The 15671-nt window shown below is 41.7% G+C and overlaps 1 protein-coding gene across 2 annotated transcripts in view; it reads left to right on the forward strand.

Annotated features, from left to right (window-relative positions):
* LOC139480089 (plasminogen receptor (KT)-like) overlaps window positions 1-15671 on the forward strand; it is a 133202-nt gene that overhangs the window by 72484 nt on the left and 45047 nt on the right. For both annotated transcript variants that reach the window (XM_071263101.1, XM_071263100.1), the window contains exons 2-3: window positions 486-620; window positions 5196-5326. In XM_071263101.1, coding sequence (XP_071119202.1) covers window positions 540-620; window positions 5196-5326 — 212 coding nt within the window. In that variant the 5' untranslated portion in view covers window positions 486-539. The remainder of the gene's footprint in view (window positions 1-485; window positions 621-5195; window positions 5327-15671) is intronic.

Here is a 15671-nt window from a genome sequence, read left to right on the forward strand (position 1 = left end):
AACGGGTGTTATCTGAAGACAATTCAATGAAGACAAGGGCTCACAATGATAACAGGTCAAAATGTTAAATTTTGGCTGTTTTGGTTGTTCTGTCTTTTGACGGCTTTGGTAAAAGCAAACCATGTTAGGATTTAAACATGGTTGAGGTCAGAAATGTGCTCAGAATACCCTGGCATGCTCCAGAACATACCAATGTCGTTGCAGGGATATGTCACAACCAGTGCTAAATCTTTGATGACGTAGGTACAAACAAACCATTTGAGGATTTGAACATGGTCGAGGTCTGAAATGGGTTTAGAACATCCTGGGACACTCCTACACCCCCCATTTCTGTACGGTGATATGCTGCAAGCAATTCCTTAATTAGCAAAACAGCTTACAGTTGTCCCTCATAGTAGCAGCGTCAGAACTTCTATGATTGTAATGCTTTTTATTTGCAAATTAACCAAAAAAGATTTTGATTATTGCAAATGTTTTCTTTCCAGATTGAAGATATAAATTGATTTGAGTCAAGACTTCACAGGCAGCAATTAGACAAGATGGGCATTTTGCTGGGGAAAACTATGGACGAGAATCTCAAGAAGCAGCAGGAGTTTATGTTGAAAACATCAGTGATTCAGGTGATGTTGTGTTGAAAATATCAAGATATAGCATATGTATGTGTTGAAATCATCATTGATTCAGGTGATGTCAGTAGTCATTGCTGATGCAGGGGCATGGTGCTGTCTACTATATTTTATCTTTGTCATGGACCGATCTCATTCAAATGTAATCTTTTATACCAATACAATACCTCTCTGCATTAAGATCTGAGGACACCTTCATGGTAGGTCGTTGTCGGGTGAACTTTCCAAATAACCAATTTTTTTAGCTTATCCTGCATTACTCTTTAAAGGGGAAGTGTACACGAAAAAATCACTTTCTTTCTTATTTTAAATAAAACACAATTTTAGAATTAGTTAGTATCAGTGTTTGAAAATATACACTCATTTTTCTCACAGTGAAAGTAGGAAGCTCACAGTCAATGTGAAAATGTCATGCCGTTATGAGGCCTGCCTTTCCGAGCTTAACAGGCCTGAGTTATCCCCCTTAGATTATGACGTAATTGGTGCCAATTTGACTGGGTCCCTATCTTGTCACAACGCAAAAGATAACAAGTACCAGTTTATTGTGAGACAACATGGCATCCGATACATTGCCTGGTCCGAAGAAGTTCCTTTGACCCTTCAAGAAATCGCAAAACCATACTCTTTTGAAGCAAAATGAGCAAGCTTCACGGTATGGAAACGATGAAAATCCAAGTGGAAAATATAGTTGCAAGCAACGATGTGGGCTCCAAGAGATATCAAATATAAGTGCTGATGCTTGTTTACATTCATGGAAGTGCATTTCACATTATCTCACTTTGGTTATACAGAGAACTAAACCAATGAAAATGAGTTTTTAATGGCTCAAGGTGATTACTTTTAAGACATTTATCCCAGTTGACTCATAAGTCACTTCCGGTCTCGGGAAGGATATATGCACTACTGTACACTCTTATACATATCATCTATCCTGAGTGCCCATTGAAGCAATTAGTATTTAGGTGGTTATGGATCATGTGTTCACAGTTTGTATTAACCAAGAAAAGCGATCGGGTCAAACGCAACCAAAAGACCTGATGAACAATGCAGTTTACTGAATGCATTGACTGGTACAAGTAGGTCAATCACCGCGATATAGCGCTACTGCTGTCTGGCTATAGTGTTACAGTGGCTGGCTGGTCCTTGTCAGTGCCGGGTGAAGCAGGGTTTGGGTGGTTATACACAATATGTTCAAAGTTTATTTGTCCATGGGGCCATACCATCGATGCACGACCCTGCATCACTGCCGAGAATACCACCTTCGGACATAGCCAAATCAGCATGTTGACGTGTTGTATGCACATGCTTTCTATTGATAAGTAAGTATGTCTCTCTGCCGCTAGTGAAATTGGTAAACCACCAGTTCACCAGAGAATAGGACACAGAATCACAGAACAGACGTCACGTTGTCATGTATTATGTAAAGAAATAAATATGCCTTTCGGAGATGATAGCATTTTCAAACAAGAAACACAGTTGGTTTGTAAATTTTACTATACAATCATGAAGAGCAAACAAAGCCACATATATAAGTTCAGGCACTGTTTATATATTATATTTTGTCATGGAATAAGAATGGAGGATTTTGCAAATATTATATGTAACAATGCTATCAAATGCAAATAAATGTATTGAAAAGTACCAACATTTCCAACCAGCGTCATTGGATTTTTGTTTGTTGGTTGTTTATATACACTGAACAACAAAAGTTTCTGTGACTTTGAATAAGATTTAATGCAAAGTTAAGTTTTTTACCAAATCTTAAACAATTTTGGTTTGCAACAGGTAAAAGACTCCTGTACGTGTTCAAATGGTTTAATTTGCCATACTGACTTCAGAAAATGTGTGATTTCATAAAAAAAACCATGAACATGCCAAAATGTCAATTTACAAATCAATAGTGTGTGTGTCCACCTCTGTGTGTGATGCAAGCAACACATCTTCATCTCATGGAATGGACCAGGCATCGCACATAGTCCTGTGGGATATCTGTCCATATCTGCTGGAGCATGTTTTGAATTTCCTGGAGTGTCTGTGGAACACGTGGTTGACGTCGAAGTCGCCAATTGATCTCATCCCACATGTACTCGATTGGTGAATGATCAGGGGAGCGAGCTGGCCAGGGGATAACATTCACCACTGAAGGTGTGCTTGACGGTGGTTTCCTGTCAAAATGGAACGTCTGGCGGGTCTTCTGGCGACAATCCCTGCACATCTGAGGCGACGATGTACGGTTTGTGAAGATATTCATCAAAGGCCAGGGATGCTTCTTGCAGTCACTGTTGCTGGCTGGAATCGATTTCGTAGATGTGTTGTTCGAATCCAGTTGTCTTGTTGATTAATGGTTAAGCTCGGCCTGCCACCCCGAGGATGGTCTCTGACTGCATTCGTCTGTTGCCAGCGTTGCCATAAACACCAAATGGTGTTTCTGTGGATGCTAAATTGTCTTGCAACATCACGTTGACTCGATCCTGATTCAAGCATACCAATGGCTCGCAGACGCTCATTTTCGGACAGGCTTCTTGCGTTCTTCACCAGCAGTATGTACACTGTATCTCACTAACACTGACAACTGATCTTGGTACTCCACAGTTCGGTTCACTGCAAATTATACACAAAGCCTACATTGTTGTTTATGAAATCCACAAACCTATACCACAGGTTTACTGACAATACTATAGCGTATAGCGTCAAGAGAAAGCAAGCTTCTTTCAGTGTCTTTACTGAAAAAGTTTGAAGTGTCATAAAATATCATTGTTTCCACCACAAAATGATATTTGCAGGGTCAGATCACAGTTTGGTGTATGTTGGACTTGGGATTTTGTGAAGGCATTTCAATATCGAACTGCATATTTCAATACTAAAGAGTGCCTAGTCAGACAGTTATTGGATGATCTGGTAAGGTACAAAAGGTTGAAATATGTTGTTATAGATGAATACTGTTTCATTTTTCTCTTCGTAGCCTTCAGTGCGGTGGACAAGCTCAGTCTACATACACACACGAAATTTGGGCGAAATCGGCCAAGTATTAGCCGAGATATTAATGTTTAGAGTTCTGCTATATGACAAGTTCCCTCTTTAACAAGCTGTAGTTTTGTTGTCCATGGAGCTACAGTCAAACAGGTTGGTGGTCTGGATTTGCCAGGACATAAGGTATCAGGAAAACACTTAAGTATGTTTTCTCGGAAGTTGGTAGTATGGTACTTGGACAAAAAGTATGGAAAGTTTGGAAGCTTTTGAGCTGGTAGTTTGAGCTGAGCAGATTTTGAGAGACAAGTACTGAGAAAAATGGTAAAAAAAAGGTGCCAAAACCTTTAAATCCAATATGGCTGCCAAACGGTGCGTTGTAGCTACCATGGTCCTGCAGTACAAAATGATGGGCATCTGATTGCGCTGCCACATGGCAAATCATGAAGTCATTGGACAATTAGTTTCAAAGATTATTGCTGCTGAAGTTGAAACTTTGATGAGTTATCTACCCTTAGCCATTGGGCCTATGGCCTTGGGTTTTTGCTGGTATCTGCGTCACATTTGTTCCGATGTTGCTGTCGATTTTGAAGCCATTCTGGCCACTGGTTGTATTTGTAGGACTGGTACAAAAAACAGCGGAATAATAATAAACATAACGATTACAATAGGGCTCTACAGCCTTTCAGGCTTGGAGTCCTAATAATAAGCATATTAGCCGTTTTGAGTCTTTTGACCCCTGGAACGGGTAGCGAGACCAAAAACCTTTCCCAAGGTCACGGTGTCAAGGTCATTTAAGTAGTTTGTCACAAGCAAAAATACCTATTTTTTGGAGAGCTCTGACGCGACTGTATTGGCTTCTATGGTCGAGGCAACAGGTGTTTATGCTTTGCCCAACTCATACCATCCACCCACAGTTACCACCCCTGTCCAAGCCAAGCCATTCAACCGCATAACGCTAAATAAAGAACAGTGACTTTCTGTCATCTACAGGGAGAATGTCATGTGAAACCATGAATGAGACTGTCCCTTCCATCCACAGACAAGTTGCATTGGAAACTCGACGCCATATGGCTATCTGACTGACGGGAGAGATATTCAAATTTGGATTGCAAATTTTAGAATTGTATCTAAATGCAGACTTATTCCACTATCTGTACCATTCTTTTAGACAGTATGCATTCCTATGATCCTTGTGCAGGGACCAGAAAATTATTATCATGAAATATTAGGTACCTATTAGGTTTGTAATAGTTCCACAAATTGTATTTGAACATGTTGAATGTTGTTCTGCTCTTCGTTCGAAGACAACTGGGGCCATACTGGGACGACACCTTGCCTCCCTCTTTTATACCCGCATGCTGGCCTTAAAGAGATTTTGATTGGACTATGCATAGACTGGTTAGTCCAGTCAAATTGTCACCAATTTCAAATGGTTGATAATACATACAGGGGTTACTGTGTATCTAAGTTAAAAAAGTTTTGCATGGTACATTTATTGGTGCATTCAGGAAAGTTCAGTGATGTGATCTGTTTTCTCCATGCCTCTTCAACCCATCTCATGTATCATATTTTACCAGTCCTTTCATTAATCTGCTGTAGATGGAGCGCCAAATACAGATGCAGAACCAAATGCGAGAGCGGATGATGGCCATGCAGATCGCGAGAGCACGGGACATTTTTGTGTGGTTTGGTTCCTTCTACACACTGGCCTCTCTCGGAATGATTGCAGGGTTTGTATAAAAAAGACGCACTAATTGTTTATTCGGTGGTCTCATTAGTAGATAAACTTTGTGTGTTTCCTTTTTTTGAGGTTTTCAAACTTTGATTTGTCACCTGTAAATTTCATTTGAAACTGTTTGTTTTTACGTATTTATTGCCATTTTACAAACGTTTTGTCCAATTATAATCATGGAAGCTGGCTTTTAGAATGCTTTTACACCTATAACAAAAAAAGTTTAACCTTAGTGTCAGATATCATAACAGTTTGAAACCTTTAAATTGGAAACACACAGGTTTATCTCTATTCTACCTTGACACAGTGCCAAAACAAATACAAACTCTTTGATTTTAGTGGCAATGGTAAGTGATGTGGCATCGAACTTGCAGATCTTTGTAAAGTTTTGTTGTATAAGGGACTGGTAGTGTATTAAGGGAGGCGAGAATGGTTTTAAGATTGTATCATATTTTGCTGACACAACAACCCAAATAGATGTAACATTTTTTCATGACAATACCAGTCCTAACTAAAATGTCATGATCCCATGACTGTACGACGCTTGTTTTTGAACAGCCATAATTCCTGCAAATCCTCTGCCTCTATTACATGATAGCCATATATCCTGTATTTTGGCTGCAGACAAATACTGTACCATTTGGTAACAATCTGGGTGGATACGTATGAATACTGGGGTTGGTTGTTTGTGTGTTTTTCACTTATTGTGGTGTCCTGCACTTCCCTGCTGATGTGTCAGATGTGTTGTAAGTTTATGGTTACTGGCGAACCACACAACTTCTGCTGGAAGTGCAGAGAAGCTTCATGCATGGTAGAGTCACGATGCCACCTGTGCTCTCCCCCCTCCATGTCCTTCTTCATGAAGCTAGATGCCTCCACAGTCAAGGCGAAATGCAAGGAGGCTGCTAAGATGAAAGTGGACTTGATCTTATCTGCCACCAAGGAGACTATCTCTACGCCATTCAGATCCAGCCTTGGGGTTCCATATCAGCACTCTTGAGAATTCATTCGCCGTAGAGCATGCCCCCATGGAAGAGTTGATAAACACACGTCTAGCAGCTATCAGAAGTCAATAAACTGAAGAAGTTGCAGGCTCAGAAGTCTTCCCTGGCCAAGAGGCCACACAGGATTAAGCAGTCAACACCCAGATCACGACTTCCTGACGATCACCAGGGTAGTGGCAAGCACACCTTACCCACTCAGAGCCGACCTGCCGAGCCGCCGAAGATACCAGGATTCTGTTAGACCAAAATTGGACGACGACACACTTGTATATGAGCCCATGGAACCATGGCACCGGAGTCGGACAGAGAGGCGGGAATATGGACCAGTGTTATCCTATGTGGGTATGATGGATGCCATATATCATGCCGACTACACAGCCACGGACGGAACAGTCACCTCCTCCGGAAATGCCCGAATATGCTGGATGCCATACTCCGTCCTCGACATCTCTACTGTTGCCAAGCTATACCAGCAGGATCCTTGACCAAATGAATGAAGCTGTGTCACGATGACCAGCTTCCCCTCCTGACTATGAGGAAGAAATTATATCAGACTCATGCATCACTGTTCGCGGAGACACAGGCACTGGATGACAAGTTTAGGAAACTGAACACGATGCCACCTCTATCAACGTCCTTTGATGATGTCCTGGCAGAAACACCGATGTCCATCCAAACGGACCAAGTGGGACTCATCTAGAGTCTGCTGGATGCGATCGTCCCAGCTCCTATGGCTTCAACGTCAACAACTCCTGATGATGATGATTTGTTTCTCCCCCCTCCAAGCATCGCAGATCCTATCAGACGGGCTTTGTCTATGTATTACGATACATGCTACATTTTCTCAAGTGCCCTCAGCGTGTATACCGCCTGCTGGGACGCAGGTTTCACCTGAAGGGTGGCAAATTGGACGCAGCCGACCTTGCCATCAAGACCCTTCTCACCAAACGGGCCATTCGGAGATTGCGGGATACCCATGAAACTCTCAACAAGAAGTACTTGGTCCCGCCTCAAAGATTTCAGATGGAATCAGTCAGGAAACTATGTCTATTCATCTCGTGCAAGACAAACTCGGATGAAGACATCACTAAAACAACTGGATGGCTAAAGACTACCATAGCAACAAGTTTTCGGCAGCATAGGATACTCCTCCTACTATGGGTTCTTGCTCTGCCCACAAAATCCGAGCTTTGGCAACAAGTCTGGCATGCTGGTCATCTGTGTCCATCGAACAAGTCGTAGCGGGATGCCAATGAGGGTCAGACAATACCTTCACTGGTTTTTATTTACGAGACATCCAGCCAGACTTGACGGGGATTCATTCCTTGGACCTATTGTTGCGGCCCAAGCGATTATACGTCCTTAGTTTTTCCTCCTTTCTATGAGGGACAAAAAGGGGGCGGGGACGAGGATCTGACATCAGCAACTACAAAAGGTGAGTAATTGATTTACTGGTATGGTACATAAGGAATTCAAGGGCTACCTTTATTAGAACAGCTGATAAACAGATCTACCAGAAGTGACATCACAATCGGAAGGAATATAGACCGTAAGCGATGTCATAAATGATGTCAAAGGTTCTAGAAATGACATCAGAACCAGTCAAAAACAGGAAGTGACATCATTTAGAACAAGAAGTCATGTCATAACCGGAAGTCATGTCACTCTCAAAATCTGAAATAAATGATGAGTTAGAATAGAACTAAAGATTATCAGCAAATAATAAAGTACTTCAGGTGAAGGTATCTCATATTGACTGATAAAATCATAATACCACATTTCAAGTCCTCTAAGAGAGATTCTAGAGTAATTACCTCTTGAGAGGGTTTGGATCTGGTAATATACAAGAACTCATACAACAGTATTGGATTGCTGTCAACTATACAGGGAGTTATTAGAGGCAGATCCCTCCTTATCCATCTGGTGGGTCCTGGCTATGATGTAATAGAGGTAGAGGATTCGCAGAAATTATCAAACAATAGTTGTCATTGTTAATAATTCTAAGAATACTACCTCTATTACATCAGGAAGTACTCCCACCCACCTCGCAAATTCATATGCCTCCAGTGGTTAGATGTTTTGGAAAGAAGTTTATATTTTTCACGCCTTTTTGGTTTAGTTATAGTGTGGCTGCAGCCAAAATACAGGATTTATGGCTATGATGTAATTAATGTAAATGCAAACATTACCAAGTATTTCAAATCATTTGACTATATTTACATGTATGCCTAGTTTGGGAATGTTTGTCACCTATCCGTCAATTATCCCGGCATGTATGTTGTGTCATATATGCCAGGAGGTAGTGACACTAAACCAAATTAATGACATTTTCATGTGTGCTCATACTTTTTTCAATAATTTGGACAGTTTACTGTTTCCAACCATATCTCAAATGTTCTGGTTAGAAATAGAATATTCCCCTTAAATTTCCAGGTACAGAAATCATGAGGAAGTTTTACAATTTCAAATGTTTTACGAATGTTTATCATATATAAAATACAACTTGCACCTATATGTTTGGAACACACAGAAAAAACCCAAGGTGAGTCAAAGAGTTGTGCATCATTTTGTATCCTTTCATGACCATATACAGGCATCAATGCTCAAGGAATCCTCATGAAATACAGTCAAGTCCCGTTAATCCGACATTGTTGGTTGCATATGATTATGTCGGATTAATGAGTATGTCGGATAAACAAAATTAGGTGGGATCAACGTTCGTGATGGAAAATTGGACAACTAAATGATAGATAATGATACAAACACGTAATAAAACAAGGAAAGAAGAAATATTCATATTGTAGTGTTACATTGTTAGCGGAATATATTTTCTAATCATGCAACCTCTGAATTTTAACACAAAACTACTGTTACGGATTGTATGACTGATTCAAAATACTTTTTAAAGCATAGTCTGGACTGGAAGTCGTGCCGCAATGCTTAAGAAAGCTGCATTTTTAGTGGCTAATGTCGACTTCCTGTTAGTAATGTCATTGGTAAGACAAAGTTCACAAAGGTTGTCCTCAGCGGTAGCGAGAACTTGTATCCAATTTTAATCGGATAAACTGGTGTCGGATTAACGAGATTTGACTGTACATTGGAAATATACTGAACCGCAAAAGAAACGTCACCTCAAGTAACATTGCATGAAAAGTTGTCATTTAAATATCTGGGTAATTTTTGTCAAAGTTTCTAAAATTTAACATTACGGATTGTATGACTGATTCAAAATACTTTTTAAAGCATAGTCTGGACTGGAAGTCGTGCCGCAATGCTTAAGAAAGCTGCATTTTTAGTGGCTAATGTCGACTTCCTGTTAGTAATGTCATTGGTAAGACAAAGTTCACAAAGGTTGTCCTCAGCGGTAGCGAGAACTTGTATCCAATTTTAATGAGATTTAGGCAATCTAGGCATGTGATTAATGCTGTTTTGTTTATTTAAAGCAGTAATTGTTTATTGTTAAGCAAGTTGCCAACTCGCCGACTCGTCTTGCATCAAAACACGGGACTGTGTACTCGCGAGCAGATGACCACGGAGTACGCTGATCACTGTGTCGGATTTACGGCACTGATTTCTGCAATTCGTTGCAAATTAGGTGTGTCGGAGTCGGAGTGTGAGACTTTCAGATAAACGGGTCTAAACATCACTGATTAAATCGGTTCCCAACATTTTTGTCGGATAAACTGGTGTCGGATTAACGAGATTTGACTGTACATTGGAAATATACTGAACCGCAAAAGAAACGTCACCTCAAGTAACATTGCATGAAAAGTTGTCATTTAAATATCTGGGTAATTTTTGTCAAAGTTTCTAAAATTTAACATTACCTTGTCCAGGAAAATGTAATTTGATGATAAAAAAACATAGCAGATGACAATAAAACCGATCGCCCAAACGCATTATGGCAACGGCCATGGTAACCCGATGCACGTGAGTTCCGTGCAAATTGAAGTGCACATGCATTCCCCCATTTCTTGCCCTATAAAAATCCACCCAGATGGGATAACATTCATTTGTTATTGAATTGCTACCGCATGCCAAGATAGACAAGAAATCAGTGACACAAGCTGGACAAACTGCGTGTCAAGTACAGGCTCCAGCAACGGTACCAGACCACCAACACTACAGATGACCGACCACGTAGTGGAAAACCAAGGGTTACCACCTGACATCAGGATCGTTAGATTGTGAGAGAGCATCTTCAAGATCGTTTTGTTACTGCTGCAGAAACTGCTCGACAGACCATGGGGACACACCAGCGACACATTAGTGCGGCACCCGCAGTGGAGAAGAGTCCTCTTCTCAGATGAGAGCCATAACTGTATCTCAACAGAAGATGGCAGAGAGAGAGTCTGGCAACGCCGTGGGAAACATTATTCGGATGCTTGTGTTGTTGAGATTCATGGGGTGGTCTGAGCATCATGGTGTGGGGTGGAATTGGTCTTGCACAGAGGGGTGGCCCTGTTGTCTTCCAGAACATCGGTCCAAGGAGAGGCAATGGTATCACAGCTGCTCAGTACGTTGATCAAGTCTTGAGACCACACGCCATACCTCATTTGGCATGTTGCCGCAACTATGAGTTTCAGCATGATAATGCCAGCGCCCATACTGCAAGATTAACAAGTGACTTCCTCCAGCAGAATGGCATCAGAACCGTACAGTGTGGGCTGCCCTCAGTTCCGATTTAAATCCCATTGAGCACCTGTGGGAAGAGATTCAAAGATGGCTGAATGACGTCCAACCAAGGCCGACAACTGCAGCTGAACTGCGTCTGGCGTTCCTCAGTGTGTGGACTCAAGTGCCTGTGGCCTTCATCAACCGCCTCATCCAGGGGTACTGACTTGTGATGCCATTTTGTCAGAAACTAGTGTTGTGTTTCACATTAAAAACATTTGACACTTTAATTTCAACCTTGAACAGTTTTGCCAAGTTTCATCTTTTTAATATGTCTCAAAGTATGTTTGCAGTGTTTGGATAAATAAGGTTTCTCATATATCTATGCATGGTTACATTTCTTTTGCGGTTCAGTTATAGGGAATCCAACTTCTTCCACCTCTGCGGGCACAAGGTATCAAGGGTCACAGCTTGTTAGGTTGGGCAAATAATGTTCAGTTCATTAGGAAGGACTGTTTTATTGGATGTGGCCATGACTTGTTTGTAACATTATCATAGAGGACCGTAAGACGAAGAAATATTGGGACAGAAACGTTGTGTGTTCAATGCAATCAAATGCGAAAATTAAAGTGTATGCTTACTTAGATAAACAACTCAAACGTATTCCAAGATTACATTCATGTGAATGTTTTTCTTGTAATATAACCTTCATAGATTATTTAGGCCTTCGTTTTTAGTTAACGACAATAAAAGTATGTTCAGTGAAAGGAAAGTTGCCTGTTCATTTTGCAGAAGAGGCGTTACAGTACTTGTGTCTCGCTTGAATGTGCGTGACATAGCAACACTTAGATTCTCTTAACAGGAACAAATATAGTAGGGCAATCTTTTTCATAGACGTTCCTTGCGAAACACTTTCACAAATTTAATTAGAAAAAAATGTCTGCTGTCATAAGTCCTTAGTGCCACTGTACTCATGCAAACAACAATTATCTCTGTACATCCTGTGTATTGTAAGGATGTTGTATGATCTGCCAGTGTTGAGGCACGGCCTACCAAACTGGATGCCTGTGCCTATAATAACAACACGAGATGAGATTGGATTAAATGGCCGATGGTGCGCAAATGCTAGTGGGCTACTAAGCAGCTTGTCGGGTATACAAAAAGCTACCGTTGCCAATTGCAATAAGCTTAGTAGCATATTTAATTATAAGACAGACTACCATTAATTGGCAACTACCAATCTGCCAAAAGCAGCTACTGCTGCTGGCAGCTACTTTTGCCAGACCCCCGATAGCATAGGTGACAAACTACCGTTGCCAGGTAAAAGTAACTTCAGCTGCCTGGCCCAATTAGTAAAACCATTGTGGCAGCTGCCACTGCCAGCTCAAATCTCAACTACCGCTGTCAGACCAATATATGTGGCAATTAGGTGTGACTGAAAGGTCGGGAAAGACAAGGTTCCCACTGCAAAGTAGGTAACCCTGCAAAGATTCCCGCTGAAAAGCAGATAGCCTTAAATGCAAGTAGTAATTTGTTACTAGCAGGCTAATCTGTAAGAACCATGCCACAAAGCACCAAAGTGCTACTCCACACCACAGTACAGCCACAATTAGCCATTGGTTTGGATATGCACAATAAAGCCATTTAGTAGTGGGTACTAAGTGCAAATATTGCAGTCTGTGCCTGAGATGTCAGTATAGTCTATTGAGCTATTAGGAAAACAAGATGCATTCGCACATTTGTGCAAAAGATATTTGTATAATTTTTCCTGTTCAAGTAATTAGTCTTTACAGGATTTGAATACTCAATCTCAGTTTATGTATTTTGGTCTGACAATAGTAGCATGATATAATAAAGGTTTTCATCAACACAAGCTGATTCAATGTTGTTGATGTGAAGGTCGTAATTATCAATGATTAAGACAAACTAAATTGGTTATTAAGAACAGAGGCTCAAAAATCTAAATGACCGTGGATACTTCATGTCCATGTTGTCATTATATGCCAAATAGCCAGGCACATTCTTGATATCAATAATCGTGTAATTGTGTCTATTAAGAGTAATAGAGGAAAAGGAAAGTTATCACACGAAACGCGATCGTTCACTTCTGCCCCTTAAATTTATACAAACAATATGGTTCTACTAGATGGTTACTGTAAAAACTACTGGTTTTATCATCAGTGTTTCATGTACTCTAAGTTGTGGGGATAAGTGATGAAAACATCCTGATCATTTGTTTGTCATTGTACTGATTACTAGGTTTCAATAGAGGTAATACATGGTCTCTGATTCACTGATTGTGCGACTAATAGGGCCTTTACACAGGATGGCGACCTTTGTACATCTCGTGTGCGACCATAAAATTTGTCGGGTCGTCATTGGAGGCTCAAAGGAGGCAGAATGGTTTCTTAGGTCGTTCCAACTTGGTACACAGGAGGTTCAGTCATCGCCATAGACGCCATGGTCACCATGAATTTTTTAACATTTTCAAAACAGTCGGACAAAGGTCACCAAGGACGTTGGTTGCTCAAAGGAGGCAGAAGGGAGGCACAAGCATTGCCATTGTTGCAGAATGAAGGCACAGTGGTCATCAAATGGTCACCAGGTCATAGATGCATTCTGCTGAAATATTTTCCTTCAGTCTGTGTGATGTTTCTGCCTCCCTTGTGCCTCCTTTGGGTGACTAACAGTGTGCATTGAACGATGACTGTGGCGACCGCTGTGCCTCCATTCGGCGACCATGGCAACCCTTGAGACACCCTGGCAATGCTTCTGCCTCTTTTCTGCCTCCTTTGAGCTACCTGTAGTGCATCCTCGACCTCCTCGTTCTGACACTCGGCCTTTCATCTGGACCTCACCAGATGTTCATGGCACCTTATATGTAACCATCCTTGATTCATCTCATGCAGATGATGATCCTGCAGGCGATGCTTCAGTTTCAGGCTCCTTCAGCCCCTACAATGCAGTCTCATTGACACTCTCTCACTTCAGACAGTGTTCCCTGTGGATTTTGTTGACACCTCTGCAGTGCCTCTCCTGGCTCTTCATCAAGGCATAGGGAAGCAGGTCATTCTGTTCTAAACTCCATTCACGAAAACGCTCTCCAGTTTGGGGCACCAGAGATTACTAGTCTGACTCGCCCGAAGGCTCCTTTGTCCCAGCGTATGATGGATCTTTCACGGATTGCTTTGCTGCTGCTGCTCCGTATCCATGATGTGGCTAAAAAAGACACTGTCTGGTCTGATCCTGCCTCCATTCCTGATCTGTGATCAAAGATATGATTACAGCAATAGGCAGGAACTTCGCCAAGTTATCACTCAATCACCTCCACTTTCAAGGTGCCCAAATACAGCTATGACAATTTCCCGATCCACGACTTGGATGAAGCTCTCAGTGCACACGCACTCGATGACTATCTTCACCACGTGACGAGTTCTAATTGTGTATTCCATGTACCGGACACCAGACTAGCCTACATCGAAACAGATGTATCAAGCGTCTCTCTGCTATGGCATCTCCCTCCTGAGCCATTATTCAGGATCTCTTTGAGGATAACCCTCATCATCTGTACCATCTCGCCACTGTCATGCCTTACAAACTTGTGGAGCTCACCACTACCTGACAGCTCAGTTACCTTGCACTGAGAGGGATCTCTTGCAACAGCCCAGGGCCCTTTGCAACAAAGCCATCGTAGCGGTATGACAGTCGTAAGTCCGGGTTAAATTTTGGGAGGTCCCCTGGTGTTCTGTCTTCCAACTCTCTCTTCAATGGCCAAGTCTCCACCACCAACTACTATGTCTCCAACTTTGCCGGGGATGTAACGGCTGTCATAGTCCTGGCGCAGGTTTCACTGTCCACATCCTTTAAGCTGTCACGATCTGGTAATTATCAGCCCCAATGTAAACCCCTCAAGTCATGCAGACAAGCCACCTTGGCCTTTTATGGCAAGAGCCATTGGAAGGGAAACTGATCTGGGTCCGTTCCCATGGTGGGAGTGGTGAATGAGAGGGAAGAATTGGGACATCCTGGGGACCCATACATAGTCAACATCCTGCGCCTCAACATCAACAGGTTTCAGCCTACACTGACAGACAACCCACCTCTGATGTTTGTCACCCAGACGCCTACACAACAGCAGCTCCTTCTCTGGAACATCCACACGCTGCTAGCCACAGAGGCCATAATGATTATCCACTTGTTTTTCGACACCTCAGCCACCCCAACATCAACCTGTTTGCCACCAGTCAAAACTCCCAGATCTGAACCAACGTATCTCATGGACTGTCGATGCCCTCAGCATTCCCTGGGAATGACTAAAATTGTCTGCTTTTCCACATCCTGTCCAGTAGTATAGATGATGGGGGTTCTGGCTCACTTCCACAAGAGCCAGGTTTATATACCTATACCACCACTACAGAGGGAATTTTTTATGTCAAAATGATGATGCGATTTAACAATAGTCATGATATCGTATTAAAAGAATCATCAATGTTTTTATTAATGTAAGCATTCGTTAAAATATGATCCAACGATAGGAAGCAATCTATATTTAATCTCCAACTAGTTCTTTGGTTTTGGTACGGAATAATTGACTCGCTTGTTGTTTCCCTTGTTCTATGAACTTTTTTTTTCTCATCTTCGCTTATACCACTGGTCTTATGAGAATTGGGTTGAATCTCCTGCTTCATTGCATTGTATTTGGTGAGTTCTGTCAGCACAAAACAA

The sequence above is a fragment of the Haliotis cracherodii genome, unplaced genomic scaffold (genome assembly GCF_022045235.1).
Source record: "Haliotis cracherodii isolate W230 unplaced genomic scaffold, xgHalCrac1.p SCAF_4, whole genome shotgun sequence".
Taxonomy (NCBI): Eukaryota; Metazoa; Mollusca; class Gastropoda; order Lepetellida; family Haliotidae; genus Haliotis; species Haliotis cracherodii.